The sequence below is a fragment of the Cebidichthys violaceus genome, unplaced genomic scaffold (genome assembly GCF_023349555.1).
Source record: "Cebidichthys violaceus isolate CVI_PGR_0920_01 unplaced genomic scaffold, fCebVio1.0.p SCAF_15, whole genome shotgun sequence".
Classification (NCBI taxonomy): Eukaryota; Metazoa; Chordata; class Actinopteri; order Perciformes; family Stichaeidae; genus Cebidichthys; species Cebidichthys violaceus.
In genome coordinates, this window is record NW_027176318.1 from 7,124,667 (window position 1) to 7,142,058 (window position 17,392).

Here is a 17,392-nt window from a genome sequence, read left to right on the forward strand (position 1 = left end):
ACTCAAACCAAAATAATCTGTATTGCTAAATTGCACTACAGGTGTAAGGAAATATTTGTATTTTAGATTTTGGGATGAACTGTCCCTTTGAATACTTCAGATCTGTTTCATAGTGATGAACAGAAACAGATTTCAATTGAATCATGTTAATACTACATATATTCTTTTGATCAGAGGGTAAATAGATGCAAAATTAATGTGGACTCAACCTGAAAGCATTCATACTTTTCAAGGAATTGATCTTAAAAGCTTTTGGAAATTTGGAAAAAGACTGACATAGTCCTTACAAATAGAGACATTTCATATTACCAGTCTAAAGCTGACTCTCAGAAGGTGCTTCAACTTTAAAACATTGAAGTTAATGATGTGTGTCACAATCATATTAGAGTTTCTATTGTCCCAAAGATAACATGGATTTGAGTAATGGACACAATATGCTTGTTTTGTATAGAATGCCATTCAAAAAGTTAGAATGCAGGATGTCATAAAAATGTCTTAGTATAGTTTGCAATAAAAAATGTCATAAAGACAATCTTTATTTCATATAATACAATGTCCATGTGGTAAAGTGTATATAGAGAATAGAAGCTGCATTAAGAGGAATGCTGGGGCCAGTTCTGTTGCAAGTTATAACTTGTTGTAAAAAAGTAATAGTAAAGTTCTAAAAACTCCTTTTATTGTATGTTGAGAACAGTCATAAAAAATATATAATAAAATAAACAGAAAAATGTCATAGTAGTCCGTTAAAAAAGTATACATTAAAAGTATACATGTCGTGAAAGTAATTAAAAAGTTATAATATAGCAAGTCACAGTATAGTATGTCGAAAAAAGTTTTACAAAGTCATAGTAAGTCATAATATAGTGCGTTGAAAAAAATATGTAAGTAGTAAGGATTCTTGGTTTTCACCCAGTCGGCCAGGGTTCAACTCCAGGTATGGAAACTAGATTTTAAACAGACAGTATACAAATTAAATCAAAAAGTTATAATATAGTATGTTGAATAAAATCAGTGTGGCATGTCGAAAAAAGTGATAAAGTTATCATACAGTATATCGAAAACAGACATAAAAAGTCATAGTTTAGACAGGGATGCACAACGGAATTCAGTTGTAGCCCATTTTTAACACAAAAAACACATGACAAACAAAACAAAACAAAAACGGTAGTACATTCCTGTAGTGCATTTTGGGAATTTGCATAAGGAGCAACAAAAACAATTCTTTTGACACATAATATGGGTGACCGTTTCACATAAAAAATGAAGCATGAGGAAAACATTGTACATTAACTTTGACTGCGTATGAGCACCAAGCATCATGATGCAAACAGAGTCCACCTCTCCAAGTCCCACCGGATGCCTGAGCCCTGTCCTTGATCCGGGATGAACGATGGAGCCAGGTGTCTGTGAAGACGTGGACTCAACAGTCACCGACCTCCCGCTGCCTTCATCCATCTTATCTTTCTGCGACCGGGCATCAGAAAGCAAGCAGTAGGATGGGTAGTGGAGTACCCTCAGGTCCTAGCTGGGTTAGCTTAGCTTCCATCTCGTCTCTCCTCCCTGGGGCAGTTCGGTGGATGGCTGGTTGGTCAGACTTGGGCGTTCATCAACATATTTCGGCGAAAAAATGTAATTGTATGGTACATCAAAAAATTCATAGTACGTTTGCTGAAAAAAGTCTGTAAGTATGTAAAATAAAAAAAAAATCTAACAAAGTAGGTTGAACCATGTCATAGTATGTTGAAAAAACAATAATAATGTATTACATCTAACATATATCATAATGAAGTTTGTCACAAAAAATGATAATAATTTACCATCTAATAAATATATTGTATGTTTAGTATAACATGGAATAAAAAGTAATAGTATCGTCAAATATGTCATAGTATATAGTATGCCATGAAGAAATGCCACTCTATGGTATTCCATAAAAAAAAATGTCATGTTTATGTACGACTTAATCAGTTTGACAAACAGTATTAAGAAACAAACAATCTGTTTATATCCAAACAGAAATTAAAAACATTTTCCAGAAGTCATTTTTGAGTGAATTTCCAGAAACATCTCACAACTCAGATGCCAATCAAATCTTATTTAAATACCACTTTAAATACCATTATTGTATTAAAATGAGTGACACCGATACCTAAAACTAAACAGCCAATAGTGTGTGTTACTCTATGGAGTCAAAGTATTGGCCAACTTAAAAGAGAAAGAGTGAGAGAAGCTGTGGTAATGCTAGCTGTGATGTTGACAGAAGTGATGTTAACAAATGTGTTATCTATTCCTAAGTGTGTCTACCAGCAAGCACTTAGTTAAGAAGCATTCACTGCAACTACAGCATGTGCTCAACTGAAGGGACGACTTTGCAGGCATTTGAGTCTGCAATGGAGCTGAAATTTATGGACCCATTATTTATAACCATATTCAGAAAGCACCTCACTGCATTTCCCAACAGAGAACAGTAGAGGAAAACCCCTTGTAATTACCCTGACCACAAAGCAAGGTGGAACTACTCTCTCAGTAATAGTTTTGGAATGAATATATGATTTTAGTCAGTACATGCAGCTAATGTTTTATTTTTTTGTCCTTAGTAATGTCTTATGGGTTGATTTGAAAAACAATGTTGTATTTTATTTTGTATTTATTTTTATTAAAACATACTAACCAAAGGTTTATGCACCACATCCCAATGTTCTTATTTACAATACAAGCATTTACACATTTTCAAATGCAACCACAAACTCAGTGCTGGCCACTGGGTTCTCAAGCTCTACTGGGAGTTATAGGAGTGCATCTGGACTGTAGTTGTTTTGGAACATTACAAGAATGTTTATTCTTTATGTTCCCATCTTGAGTTTCTAAGCCCACCCTAGGGTAACGGTGTAAGCTGATGTACAAACAAAGAGCACATCAACTTTACTGACACCAAGTTTAATCCTGTTAATGGTTGCAGTAAATACCATCAAGGTCACTTGATGGAAATTCCCGTTTCCATTTCAGTCCCTCAGTTTGAATGGTAGAAAAATACAGAACTCAAAATAAATTAAAATAACTCCCTTTTCCTTCTCAAGGATATGTTTTAAGAAGCTTCACAGGAAATAATGTTAATAGAGTTATCAAGTTACCTTTCTTGAATGGATCATAAATCAGCACTCTTGGCAAAGGTACAATGTACAGTTAAACATTCAAGTGGTCTTAGTCAATTCATCAATCATTAATGCAAAAACAATGACTCTGGAACAGGGACTGAGTGTACAAGACAATACTGTGAAAACAGTACTGTACAAAAGTCTTAGACCGCAAGTGTTTATTCTATATTAATACAAGGTAGACAACAACTGTTGAGAACAAGAACTTAGTATTTCATCTGAGAATGTACACCTCAGTAAGTATCTATGTCACAGGTGAGAGAGGATGTTTTAAAGCATCTTCACTGGTAGGAATATATATATATATAAGAGGGGGTTTCCAAAACTCAACAACAATTTAGTCAAGTGGTGTGAGACTTTTGCACGGTACTATACACTATATTGAGTCCTAAAACAATATCCTATATTTTACACAAAATAAATCTGGCTCAAATGCTAGATGAATAATATATTTACAAGATCTAAATAAAATAAGTACCAAATATTTGGTTCAACTAGAATGTGTGCATGCACACACAAACTCGTCTATTTAGGGGAAGTGCATCTTGGGTCTTCTCAGAAAGAGTCTTTGCGAGGTGAGAATGTGTGTGACCACACTGAGCAACATCAGGAAGATGGTCATCGACATCACTATCACGTAATGGCTAATGCTGAAAGAGACGAGAGAAATAACTTTAACGTGTTTATGTGTAACTGTATGCATCACAGATGGCATTAAAGAGATAGTCTGATGGAAAGACAGTGTGTGTACTGTATATGTGAGTCAAGTTATTAATCAGTAACTAATTAAGACTTTGAACCGTGTATTTCCAAGTTAACCTACCTTGTGCCAATGTCCAACCAGCTGCCGTAGTCCTGCACTAGGAAGAAAAAGTGCTGAGGAGAGGACGAGGAGGTTACAAATGAGTATACTGTACTTTACAGGAAACACAACATCCCAGTGCATCTTTAACCCAACATTCAACTCGAACCTTTCACTCAGCCTTACCAGAGCCATCAAGTCGGAGATGACCAGGACAATGAGGAACAAACTGGAAAGGAAAAATAAGAAACAGAACAGAGGAAAGCATTAAAAGCAAGATCTTTCATATTAAAAACAAACACAACTACAAAAATGCTTCACGTAGAGCATAGACATCCTCTGCACACACACACACACACACACACACACACACACACACACACACACAACGAAGCACAGAAAAAACAACAAAACACATTTAGATATTTGAGCTGACTCATGGTTTCAGATCTCTGAAAACAGCGTATAGTTTGCAAGAGGATATACTTCTTTCTGCTGGCGTGTTTTAAAAGTCAAATTGTATCCGACACCAAGAGCAGACGTGGTTTATGTGTACTGGTTGTCCTGTACGTCAGTCCCCCAACCACCAGAGAAGTTTAAAAACAGAAGTTTGTGACTGAACTTAACCGATAGCAGATGAGTCGAGTATCATATTTTGAAGGCTGCGGCAAGAAGTTACCTTCTTGATGAGAGCTGTGTTGCAACTTGGATGGTCTCAAATGTGCACATTACTATTATGAATGGAATGATAACCTGGAAGAACAAAGGACAAGACATTTCAGATTTAATGAGGAAGTCCAGAGAAATAGACTTCATTGAGGTTGGCATATTTAAGCATATTTCCCAGACATATATATCTATTGATCATGATATAGAAACAAAGTGTTATGGTACCTTCCACATCATCAGCCCTCCCATGATGAAGGGGTTGAAGACAGTGAGGAAACAATAAACAGACGCTGGGTCAAAACTAGAAAAAAGGAGAAGGAAGCCGAGGGTGTGAGTGCAAATAAAAACAAAAAGACTCTTATTCAGAACACATATCTGTTTCGAGAATACAGCTCAAGTAATAAATTTAAACTACAGAATGACTTTTGCACAATGCAGGCAACCTCACATAAAGTACACAACCATGCACTACACAAGAGTCTCTTGTGTCTAAACAATGCACATAACTCCCAGAAAGTGAGTCAACTGTTTTTTTCACAAATCACATATTTCCTTCCTGTATTCAAATGATGCTGACACTCAAAAAAACTTCCTGCCATTTACCATACACACAAATATATATATATATATATAAATAAATAAATAAATAAAGAACTTACATACCTGTTAATGGAAGCTATGTTCCCTGTTCCGAAGAAAGCTGTTATTATAAAAAATACCTGTAGAAAATAAAGAGTCAAGGAAAGATTGCGTACTTCACACATCAAACTATTTAATCCTAACTTTTCAAAACGATTATCTATTTGGATATAGTTTGGCCTGAACAACAACTGCTGACTACAATGAGACAGAATCACTACTTCCAAATACACTGGTGCCAGAAAGCTTATTTGTCTTTGTGCTTCAGCTAATGTCACTGTTGCAACACGGATACAAAAAAATACGATCTCCTGATGTCATCCAACTTCAGTTGTCGGATCTTGGTGATGTCAATGTTTGCGGAGAAATCAATTGTGGAGAGCTGAAAGAAAATACACACACAAAAGCATGCCCATACACATGTGCATACACCCAGTCACACGCATTCATAGACACACCCAAACATATGATAACATCAGTCAGTGCTGAGACCTTGTGTACATTACATAGAGATTTATGCAAGCCTACTTCACAGATTACAGAATGTTGTCATGAGTAGGGATTTCCTTGTTTCTTTGATTAAGAAAATGCCAATAAAGTGAGTAAATAGTAAATAAATGTTACCATAACGCAGTACAGATAAGTAGAGGCTCCAGAATATATTTTTGAATCAAATCTATATGAACATATACCTATACAAGATCAAACAGTACATGCCAACAGGAAATGTGGTTGTTGGTGTTGTATACCGCCGATAACATGTGATGCTGCTCTCCAAACTAAGTATGGACGCATCCACTTAAGGGTTTTACCTCTTGTCTGCCGGAGACACCCTGAGCAAGCATCGCTTCCTGTTCAATGTTGATCCACACAAACATCAACCAAGATAACACAGGAGGGAACAATGCCTCTGACCTGGGAGGGAGAAAACACACATTCAAAATGTTATAATATTGTAGCTTTGCTGTGATTATAAAACTCTACACAAGGCGCAATTTGACATGTCAGTGCAGCCGTAGGAAGTGTGTGTGAAACTGCTTGCCTTACCCAGTGCTCAGCAGTAGGTATGTGGCCGTGAGAGAGAGGAATATGCTGAGGAGTCGGTGGAAAAGACGTGTTGAGCTCAACAATGGAACGAGCATAGAAGATGCTGAGAAAAAAACAAGAGACAAGGGAGATGTGCTGGGTCTTACAGCTTGACGGGCATATAATACAGCATCACCTTTATTGTTTTAAAGATAATTCTTTGTCTTTATTGGTTAGTCAGAACAAAAGACAGGAAAGGAGGAGAGGGGACGAGACACAGCTATGGGGGGGCAGGTTGAATTCTAACCCAGATGTGGACCACCTACCTAATGTGGTCCAGCTGATGATCTGATTAAAAAGTGGCAGGCCCTGTTTCTGCTGCAGGCTGGAGTGTGTGAGGGATGGAATGTACGCGCACACTGCCACATGGAGCATCTGTATAGTTTGACACAAAAATCATTTATTGTTCGAAAATGCAGTGACACAAACACAATTATAGACACACACACAACATACTGTAGTTACCTGGGTGACAAACTGCTGTCGGCCACTCGGGTGCAGTGTTGTTCTCTGTCTTGATGACCAGAGGTAACAGGCTGAAGTGAAGAGAGCGAGTACACCTGCAAAGGTACTGAGCAAACAAACATCATATATGAAGTCATTATTACAGACATGCTCCCGACACACAACTTCATTTTCATCAGTTATTTGTATTAATATTGCGATATTGATTCCAACAACAATGCCCATCTCTAAATGTCACCACTATGTGAAGATGTTTAAGATTAAGATAGAGATGAACAAATATTCACTTTGTAACTGACTGAAGTTAATCTGGCTTGTCTGACATTGTGGTAAACTTTCTGATAAACGTAAGCAAATAGAGGAAACACTCACACCAGATGTATATTAGGCTCTCTGCCCACAACAGGCATCAGGGGGAAAGAAGCCAAACACAGACAGCCCACACACCAGCTCACCGAGCGGAACTACACAGGAAGAGAGACAATTAGTTCATATAGTTATGAACTGTATATCATACTGTATGTGATCTCATAATTTAAGTCTGAATCTGACAGTAGACTGATGATGAATAAGATTTTTTTAAAAACACAGATTTATCCATTTGGTAGCTAAGAAATCCACTAGTCAAGACTTCTGTAAGCAGAACATGTTGCTGCTGTGTTCACGCTTCGTTTCTAAGAAGCTGAATCTTGCATTTCCAAACCTTCAGAACACATCCTTTTCTGTACCTGTCCAGGTGTGGAATTATTCAAATACCATGTCTTTTCTTTGTGTTTAGTACTGTGACTGCTGAAACGGTGATCTAAAGCGTAGTTACCTTGGCCTTGCCAAAAAGTCCCGACACAAAGGGCCAGACAGAGAGGACAGCCAGGCCCACAGTAAGCATGGCGCGATGGAAGAAACTCACCACCTGGGGGCAGAAAAGTGAAACTGTCATCAAATATGACTCTGACTGTACACTAGAAGACATTAAAGACTCCTACCAGTAGCTCGATCCCAAACGACACCAGCACAAAATAGCCAAAACACTTCCACAGTGGCAGAGAGGGAGCTGAGCGAATTAAATCGGTCAGAGTTCCAGACCTAAAATGGATCAGAATTAGAATATTATTTTTCTGTGGTTAAAAGGGAGACGTCAAAGAAAACTGCACGGGCTGTCCTTTCATCCATTTACAGAGGAGAACCATGAATGGATACAACATCACATCAAAGGATCAAATTAACACCTCACTGAAGCTGTGCCTGACATGCACCAACATGTGTGTGTGACAATGAAAAGCTGATATATTTGTTGATCGCTGTGATCTCCATTGATGTGTTTTGATATTTGCTGACATCCTGTGTCTGCGTGTGGTGATGCTCCACCACTCTCATAAAACAGCATGCATTCACTTTTCCCGTTTGTTTCATTAGTCTGTGATGCAAGTGTGCAGGTGTGTTCTGTGTTTTTTTTATTTTCCATTCTCTCAAATGTGTGCATTACTCACTCTTTCAGGACAGAGTACCATAAAGGGACAGGCAGCAGGCAGTACACATAGTAGGTAACGGGGCTCCTTTGGATAAGCAGGAACACAGTGATCACCACTGTCGCACACATACACAGCCTCACCAAGGCACGGCCGGGAATCTGCACACATACACAGGAGCAACACCAATAATGTCATTTCACAAGACATTCAAGTTTCAGAATCTTAGAGGCAAAGAAGGGATTATAGCGTATGCCCTGACCTGTTTGAGGAGACTGGGGCGTCTGTTGAGGTTGGCATGAGTCTTCAGTATGACTAGGACTACATATGAGGTCCAGCCTACAAATCCCAGCACCACACTGAAACCCAGAAAGAACCTATCATATGTGTGGTAGTAGGCTAGGCCCTCCAGAGCATAAGCTATCAGAGACCGGCACAGGGAAATCTGACAAGAGGCAGAGGAGGGGAAATGAAAGGGAGAACATTAGCAAAATCAAATGTGTCATGGAGAAGATTAATCAGCAAGGAATGTAAAGTAACACAAAAGAAACTCTGGATGACAACAAACACAAAAAGGTTTGTTCATGTAGACAGCAATTACCACATTTTAGCTGGTTCCAGAGGCATAAGAGTGGCTAGCTTTCTATGACAACATCAGCTGAGTGTTATTCAACAACATCGGTCACTACATCGTCCATACTCACAGTGTCTTTATACTTCTCCAGCTGAATCAGTATTCTAGCCTTGTGGATGAATTCTGATTGTTTTGACTCAGTCAGAAGTCTGGAAAGCAGTGAGACAGAGCAATAAAGAGTGTGTGAAATTGTATTTGATTGTGGTCGGAAATATGTTGACCGGATAAAGCGTCCTTCATAGGCCAGCAATACCAGTTAAAGTACTTTAACATTTGAAACCTAGTTAATGTTCCTACTGAAATGATCTCCAAGTCTTTCACACTGTTACATGACATACATTAAAAAATGCTTCTTTTTTTAAAACTTAACACACAGTGAAGAAAAAAAGTAATGTTATTAATTCACAGATTTTACAAGTCATTTAACTCACTAATAGTACTTACTGGTATGGAGTGAAGAGAAAAGACAAGGTTGTCTCCTTTTTCTGGGTCATTTTTATCTACAAAAATATATATAGCTCAGTCACCATATTTTTATATATATATATATATATATATATATATATATATATATATATATATATATAACCAAATTACTGTATTATAAGATATGTGCAGTGATAGCTTTATCACAATTTAAACCTTAAAGAATTAAATGTTCATAGCTATCATTTTGAAGTTATTGTTATAAATCAAATAAATAGTACTGGAGATATCTAGTAATACCAAGATAGTAGTACAATTACAACTTTCTTACCATTGTTACTTATATTAATTTAAGTTCAACATTGAAGCTACAAATGATTGTTTTCTTGTCCTTTGTAACATACCAATGATCAACATGTCAGAAATAGAAGAGCTGGACGCTTTCATACCTTGTACTGCTCTAGTACTTGAATAGCATTAGTGTACAAGCTTTCCGCCTTGAAGTGGTCACTGTTGTTAAGGTAGAGAAGAGGTAACACACCCTGAAGAGACACAGACACAAAAAGATGTTTGGACACATCATTTCAGTTACGTAACCGATTGTCACAGGCACTGGAGTGTACTCTTAAAATCAATTTCCGACAACTTTAATACTGCTGTGAGCACTTACATAGAACTTTCTAAGAAAGTCACAAAACTATTTTCCTTGTCCTTAAGTTTATCTCTGGACTTACAACTGAGTTAACAGGAAAGGGGACACCAATGAGAGAAGCCATGAGGGGAGCGATGTCTGCCTGCAGAAAACAATGAAAAAAATATAGAATTTACTACCTGTTGTTGTGTTATGTCACCTTATAATATATGTACAGTATATACGTATATAGATATGTCAGTGTCTAATTAAAAAGTGACCATGGGCCTAACCTGATTGACGTCAACTCTTCGAAGATGCTCCAGTTTCCAATCTGAGAAAAACAGCAGACATAAAAACAATGTCAATACAACATATAGTGGAGACACTTTACAACATTAATGCCTTTATTGCAAATAAAATACACAATTCCACCCTGCCTTCAAATACAAATAATTGTGTTTAGTGGATGTAGGAGAACCTGGTTCCTAAATTTAAGCTCAGCACCTTGTAGGAAGCCATCATCGTATGGTTGGGGTTGAGTGACTTTGTGGGCACTGTGAACTCCGGCTCCCCACACCACTAACGGGGTGAGTGTCTCAGAGGGATGACCTGCACCGTGTGAACCTAGAGACACATGCACACGCATCGACAGATGATAGAAAAGACTCCAGCAAAGACTTGATTGTTTTTCATTGTATACAGTAAAAAGGCGCACACACACACACGCACAGGAACACCAGTCTTACCCCAGTTTGTCATGCCATGATCAGAGGTGAACACATAGGCCGTTCTTCCATCATGACCAAAGAAGTCTTCTACCATAGACACCAGTTCAGCGACACCAGTGTCTACTAGACCAATATTGTTTAGGTACTCCCTAGACAAAAGACAAATGAAAGATTAAGATACCACAACTTAAATTTAGGCTACTTTGTTGATTTAATTGTATGTCATGCAGAGTGAAAAACATATTACGTATTAACATGTCTCTTACTGTGACATCGGTCTGTGAGCGTGTCCGTTTGTGTCGATGCCCAGCAGATGCAGGAAGAAGATATTCTCATCCTCAAGCAGACTGTCCCTCAGGCTGGAGTTAGACTTTGCTGACTGAAAGAATGACTAGAGCAGAAAGAAAAACAAACATAGTTAGATTTATTCAAGATGGCAATGTGCAATCCTCACAACCACTATGTTCCAATAAAGCTTGTTGCAGCCTTGCTACAATCCACTGTAATGACTCAACACGGCATCACATTTTGTGACATGAAACTGCATTTTGTGTCCACAAATAACATAAGCACCTTGCTGCATTAAGTGACAATGAATATAAAAGTGGAAAATATAAGCTTTACACAAGCAAATGATCTAAAAACCCTATGACTTATTCAGCAGTTATTACCAACAGATTTATCACAACATGCATTGTTATAGTGAGTAATTCCACTACCATACTTTGACTTGAGTGAACACCCAGGTGTCCAGCCTGGAGGCATCTGTGGAGGCAAAGTCCTCCTCCCCTGCTGGGTATGTGTGGGTATACACATGGTCTCCACTGGCACCTGGAAAAACCACAGCACAAAATGAGCTCCATTACAAGGAATATAAAAAAACAATCAAAACATGTAAGCAGTAATGGTGAGTTGCTCAGCACAAATTCCAGATTTTTGATACAGTCTTAATTTGCGACCTTTTGCTTTTATACTGATTAGGTTGGTGGTCCTCATCGTGTGGTTCATGCAAGTGTGTGTGCATGTGTGTGTGTGTGTGTGTGTTTGTGTACCTTTAGCAAACATTGGCAGAATGTCAGGGCTGCCCCAGCACCAGGTGTGTCGAGTCTCATTAAACACAGAGTCAAACTCTACAGGATTCTCCTTCCAACCTAAAGAAAAAAACACACAAAAACCTACCTTAGTAGTCACCCATACGGACACAAGTATATGAGTGTCAAAAACTCAAAGTAATTCATCCTCCACATAGCCTTTTCTGTATCAACATACACACCTACCTTTGGCAATAGCACTAACATCCTCATAGAAGCCAGCAATGAGAGCAACATGACCGGGACGAGACTCAGTGGGCACGCGTGTGTGTGACACACCCCAGGTACCTTTCTCCTCAATCACACTCCTGATATTGGGAAACACACACAGATGTGCACATACAAACACCAGTTAAGAACAAAGAAAGAAAAGAAAAGACCAAGAATAACAATTACACACACACACACACACACACACACACACACACACACACACACACAAAAAACACATTGCAGATATATATACACACTGTTTCCTGTTCTAGTTAAATTAATACACACAAAAACACACCACATCAGAGCTCAATGCTCTGTTTCAGTTTCCAAACCTCAAGTATGGGGCCCTGGACGAGCCGTCGGGGAGGAGTGTGAAGAGACTGTCTGCTCGGAGACCATCGGCCACCACTAACACCAGTCTGGACGCAGGGGGTGCCAGGGGAGTGACCTGGGGTGTCATGCCATGGACCAGGGGAGAGGTGAAGTAGATGTCAAAGATAGAGAGGAAGAAGACCACATGGACTATTAGTCCAACCAGGAGGAAGGTGATCATCCTCATTTTCCTTAGCACCTAGCTGGCTCTGCAGAGCAACCGGGGGGGGGGGGGGGGGGGAAAGACAGAATAAAAATGACTGAGGCAAATATGGACAAACATAGATGTTATATAGTTCAGGATTAAAAGGTTCAAATGGAAAAGGAGGTATTAGAAAGGTTCACTATTACATAGCCAGGTTAAGCCAGGGTGTGTGCCACGTAAAGACTGCTTAATGGCTAGGGTAATCCTTCTGTCACCATATGCTGTTAACCAATGAGCAGAAATTATGACTAATAGTTAGTTAATTCCAATAGTAGGTCACCCACTGGGCCAGCAGCCATTACAACTTTATTTGTATTTATTTTTTAACAAGAGAGTGACTTTTAAAAGCAATTACATCTTTGGCCATGCAAAGAGTATTACCTGTAACTTGTCAGTGGAATCTCCACACAACAACGAGGAGCGCTGGCTCGTTAATGAATGAATAGGAGACCAGAACTATCTAAGTAACTACAGCCAGTTCACCGGATTTAAGTTCCATTTTATCTCCGGAGATGTCGACAGAACGCAACAGATCTGCTGTGCGAAACAAGATCAACGTAATCTTTAAATGCGTCCTACAACAAACCCAACCGTCCTTCTTTCTAAGAAGATTAGTACAAGAAATTCAGGCAACATGAACATTCACTTCCTTGTTGTGACTTTGACGTATAACGTTGACGTATGTACGTCGCAGGTTTATACTTTGCAGCTGAATTGTGGGTACTGTAGTTAAATATTTTGTTTCCAGCGAGCTTTTAACAAATATTTTCAAAACGCTATTTATTTAAAAAAAAAAATTACGTTGAGTTGAATTATCAAGCTATGTGTGTTACAGTGCAGATCCACTGGAAAATGCTATCACAGCTTGTGGTTCTTTGATAACACGTTAGCTTGCATAGGCTATCAGCTGTCAAATGTGCCCTGCCCAGTTTTCTTTTCTGTCTCGCCATTATCCAATCATGTTCTACTATCCCATAAAAGAGGCGGGCTGTGGGTCAAATGTGGCCATTCATAGCTTGGCATTTTTCCCCCTCGTCAAAGCCACCTATGATCGCTAGCTTGATATCCATTCAGGAAGAAGCGGGTCTGATTAGCCTAGCTAGCTTAGATTGCTAAATATCCTTATAGTGCAAAAATGGCGTCGGTCAACCCGTTTAATCTCAGTGATTCTGAGGAGGAGGCTGAACGGCGACCCAATGAAACAGTTGACACAGCGAGAAGTCCCAGTGATGGGGCGCCAGGGCCGCCGCCAGGTAATCCTTTCTCTCCGTCTGCGGACGCCGAGCCCCCGACACTTCTGCTGTCTAGCAACCGGACGAGCCCCAGTGGTGAGGGCTCGGTCTCGATCGCGGCCACCACCGCTATGGCAGGCACCACCGAGACACGGATATCTGTGGACGGTATCGCTGCACAGCTATTACGGGACCAATACATCCTCACGGCCCTGGAGTTTCACACAGAACTGTTGGAAGCAGGCAGAGAGCTTCCGAGGTTGAGGGATTATTTCTCTAACCCTGGCAACTTCGAGCGTCAGAGCGGCACTCCGCCTGCCAAAGATCAGGTACTCGGACCTGGAGGACCGCTGAGTAAGTAACGTCGGCTGCTCCCAGTGCTAGTCACGTAGCTGTCGGCTAGCTCTGTCTTTAATGCTGCATTATACAGAGTTAGCCCACTGGCTAACTAGCATTATATTAAAACACTAGCTTCGGCAGCCAATAGATCATGAGATAACCGACTGATGCACCTGCCCTCCTGGTCGAGGGCCCGCAGTCAACAAGCGGGTTTCGAGGGTCAGCTGTGCTGGCTGACATTCAGACTACATCATCACAGGAATGATGTTATGCTACATCACACTATCTAGCCTGACGAGATGGATGAGTGATACTATGACAGCTCTATAATAATCATTAACAGGTATTGAGCTCTGTAGGGAGATGCACGTTCACTTGGCTTCACTTGTCAGTTCGGTTTATTGATCAAGGGTGTATATCTGTAGCACCCTCATCCCCTTACAGGACTTCTGTGTGGGAACAACCTGCAGTATTATATGGTGACTGAAGAGTCTGGACACATAAACAAATATGCAATGCAAATTGTACCCATGGTGACAGCCCAATGCACAAATAGATAGAGCCTGCTATAGAGCAGCAGGAGTAGTATTACCATGCACTTTAACTTTTATCGACTGTTGTGCATGTTATCAGAATAGGCAAAGTGAATTGGACATGTTGTGTTTCCTGTCACCGTTTTATTATCCAGGGTCATTTTGGTCTTTCCTCATCAATTCTAGGATTCAAATCAGTGTTTTAGTTTCTGAATGGCTCACAATATTTACAGTATCTCATGACACAGTCAAATCTACCATCATCAGATGGAAAAATGAAGCAGCTGATGGAAGTTGTTGAGGGAGAACGCGATGGACTTAAGGCTTGTTTATGCTTAGCCTGAAAGTATCCACACACCCAGTAACGGGAAGATATAAGCAGTTCATTGCAGTAAGCATGCGAATGGGCAACGACTGTGTTACAAGCAGCAGCATCTCTGCAGCTGTTGCTCTAAGCCACATGACACAACAAGGCATCTCTCACCACCTTGCTAATTTGCAGCAAGGGGTCATGAATGGTTCTCTCTCCACCCCTCATTGGGGAGTCAGGTCGTTGTTTGCTCTTTTGATGCAAGGAGCTTTTGAGCATGCAAGTCATTTAAATAGCCGCGTGCGAGCTTGACGGTAAGCTGTCACATTTAAGAAGTTGGTGTTGTTTTTTTTCACATAAGACCTTGTATGGGACACCAGAAAGCAGCTCTCTGAACATGAATCCAAAAGTAAAGTTGTAGTTGCAGGCCCTTACCATCTGCTACTTCAAATAGGCCACATTGTAGCTTCACATAAAAAGTTCTAGGCTCGCTTGTCTTCTCTCCTGTTACAAATCTGTGAAGTTGGCACAAAGGCAATCCAGGTCAAACACACGCCACTGTCAGCCTGTTGAAACAATCCTGCTACATGTGCCTCTTCCTCAGTAGCACTGCCTATTAGTTGGCCCAAACTGACATGCACTCTATCCGTCTGGGGCAGGGAGTTGGTATTGTGTGTGAGAGAAGGCGATTAATGATATTTCTGGAGTGTTGGCTTAGCTTCATGCAGTTCTGGACCTGCACAGACTGGCTGCCTGTTCATTAAACTGGATGTGTGTGAATGAATGCAGGTGGTTCTGTGCATGTGAATGTAAATGTTGTATGTTCATATTTCTTAGCAGTGGATCAAATCACAATGTGGGTTATTATTGTTTGGTACCTTTTTCATTGTTAATTGGCAGAGCATACTAAATATTCCACAGAAACTATGTCACTGTGTAGTCGCATCAATTTATCACCTAGTCTACTATTAACTATGGACTTCATATTTGCAAATATATATATATATATATATATATATATATATATATATATATAGCCCAGTTCATTTGCACGTAGGATTAGTGTGGTCTTATTGATTGTTCCATTTCATTGAATATATTATCATAACTACATGAATGAAAAAACAATGAAATCCCCTCATTTATATTTTTGAAATAGCTGACAGTCTTTCCAGAACATTCTTTCCATTAAAGGAGCTTGTGTACCCTGTAGTCATCCATCGTCTCTTGTCTCTGTGTGTATCAGCTCTTTTTAATTGTATCTCTTTGTTGTCGAACCAAACTCTTGCTCCTTCCCCTGTCACCAATTTATCTGCTTTGTTTTATATTCTTGCTGAAGCAGAAAAAAAATTTTCCTTCATCAAATTGCCCGCCCAATTATTTTTTTTTTTATAAGATTAGTGTTTTGAATACAAACCACCAGCAAGACAAAAAAGGCTTCCTTCATTCAGTATAAAGGATATTTTGTAGCGTGTAAATGAGAGAGAGAGAGAGAGAGAGAGAGAGAGAGAGAGTAATGACAGATGTCAGATCCATCACAGGCAAGACAATACAAGCCACAGGCACAGAGCTAAATAGATAGCCAGGAAGACTTGTCATACTTGTTTTGAGCAATTTAGGCAAGCATATGTGGATGCTCCTTTTTGTTTTCTCACTCACAGACGCATTCATACAAACACTAATTCACCAAATAGATTTCAGCCACCTACAGCAATCATCCTCAAACATTATCAGGAAGTAAGGACAGCTGGAAGCGTTCTCCGTAGAAAGAGGGGTTAACCTGACAGAACAATGACACACACACACACACACACACACACACACACACACACACACACACACACACACACACACACACACACACATTGTCACACTCTCAGCCAGATCAGAAGCACACTCACTGTGCAGTCACAGTAGTGAGAGTGTGACATACATGTGACACGCACGCATAAACACACACACACAGAGCTGTTGTGAAGCTCAAAGTGGGTGGCTCCGGCCGTCGCCATCTTGGCAGTGATGACACAGTCTATCTCGTGACTAATCCAAAAATGTGCTGTGAGGTGGATCGTCGGTGGAGCTGAGGAGACCCGGTTGACACAGAAGATCAGACAGCTAGCAGTCAGCGACCTGCTACGGCACCCTCCTGTCACTCAATTAGGCCCAACTTTAAGCCTTAAAATAATTTAAATGGGCCTCAAGTGGCCATTCCAGGAACTACAGTTTTGTGCAACTCTGCGTTGGCTTCATTTCTCAGCACCCGATCATCCCACCGAGATGAAACGCAGTACTCTCAGGTCAAGAGAGGTCTCAAAAGCCTAAAGTCTTTTACGTCAAAGCAAAGCAGCTAGTCTACAAGCTACATTTGGCGTGACCTTCCACTCTGTCAG

At 39.9% G+C, this 17,392-nt stretch overlaps 2 protein-coding genes across 12 annotated transcripts in view; one reads left to right on the forward strand and one right to left on the reverse strand.

Annotated features, from left to right (window-relative positions):
• Nucleotides 1-3,298: 3,298 nt before the first annotated feature.
• pign (phosphatidylinositol glycan anchor biosynthesis, class N) lies at nucleotides 3,299-13,221 on the reverse strand. Of its 3 annotated transcripts, XM_068709738.1 has the most exons (29): nucleotides 12,970-13,221; nucleotides 12,344-12,592; nucleotides 11,982-12,103; nucleotides 11,757-11,855; nucleotides 11,429-11,535; nucleotides 10,971-11,095; nucleotides 10,723-10,853; nucleotides 10,481-10,600; nucleotides 10,267-10,307; nucleotides 10,077-10,136; nucleotides 9,792-9,884; nucleotides 9,361-9,416; nucleotides 8,987-9,065; nucleotides 8,545-8,727; nucleotides 8,304-8,443; nucleotides 7,800-7,899; nucleotides 7,634-7,726; nucleotides 7,189-7,280; nucleotides 6,817-6,922; nucleotides 6,618-6,726; nucleotides 6,313-6,415; nucleotides 6,078-6,180; nucleotides 5,561-5,647; nucleotides 5,290-5,345; nucleotides 4,852-4,927; nucleotides 4,637-4,710; nucleotides 4,144-4,186; nucleotides 3,979-4,031; nucleotides 3,299-3,805 (listed from the first exon to the last, which is right to left on the reverse strand). In XM_068709738.1, exons 2-29 carry the CDS (start codon nucleotides 12,568-12,570, stop codon nucleotides 3,685-3,687), a joined length of 2,799 nt encoding a protein of 932 aa, XP_068565839.1. In that variant the 5' UTR covers nucleotides 12,571-12,592; nucleotides 12,970-13,221; the 3' UTR covers nucleotides 3,299-3,684. The 3 variants fall into 3 exon arrangements, with proteins under 3 accessions (XP_068565839.1, XP_068565841.1, XP_068565840.1); XM_068709740.1 differs by lacking the exons at nucleotides 12,344-12,592; nucleotides 12,970-13,221 and having other exon boundaries at nucleotides 11,978-12,044; XM_068709739.1 differs by lacking the exons at nucleotides 3,299-3,805; nucleotides 3,979-4,031; nucleotides 4,144-4,186 and adding an exon at nucleotides 4,220-4,296.
• Nucleotides 13,222-13,674: 453 nt separating this feature from the next.
• Nucleotides 13,675-17,392, forward strand: part of relch (RAB11 binding and LisH domain, coiled-coil and HEAT repeat containing) — a 30,141-nt gene continuing 26,423 nt past the window's right edge. For all 9 annotated transcript variants that reach the window (XR_011102839.1, XM_068709741.1, XM_068709742.1 and 6 more), the window contains exon 1: nucleotides 13,675-14,174. Coding sequence is in view for 8 of the 9 variants with exons in the window: in XM_068709741.1 (XP_068565842.1) it covers nucleotides 13,724-14,174 (451 nt within the window). In the remaining variant the exon portion in view is untranslated. The remainder of the gene's footprint in view (nucleotides 14,175-17,392) is intronic.

What these genes read in the sequence shown, in the direction of transcription:
- pign (XM_068709738.1), bottom strand. Translation starts at nt 12,570, where the DNA reads ATGAGGATGATCACCTTCCTCCTGGTTGGACTAATAGTCCATGTGGTC. An exon ending in GCTCACAGACCGATGTCACA is followed by an intron (nt 10,854 to 10,970) that starts GTAAGAGACATG and finishes TCTTTTGTCTAG; the next exon opens with GGAGTACCTAAACAATATTG. An exon ending in TACCTACTGCTGAGCACTGG is followed by an intron (nt 6,181 to 6,312) that starts GTAAGGCAAGCA and finishes TCTCCCTCCCAG; the next exon opens with GTCAGAGGCATTGTTCCCTC.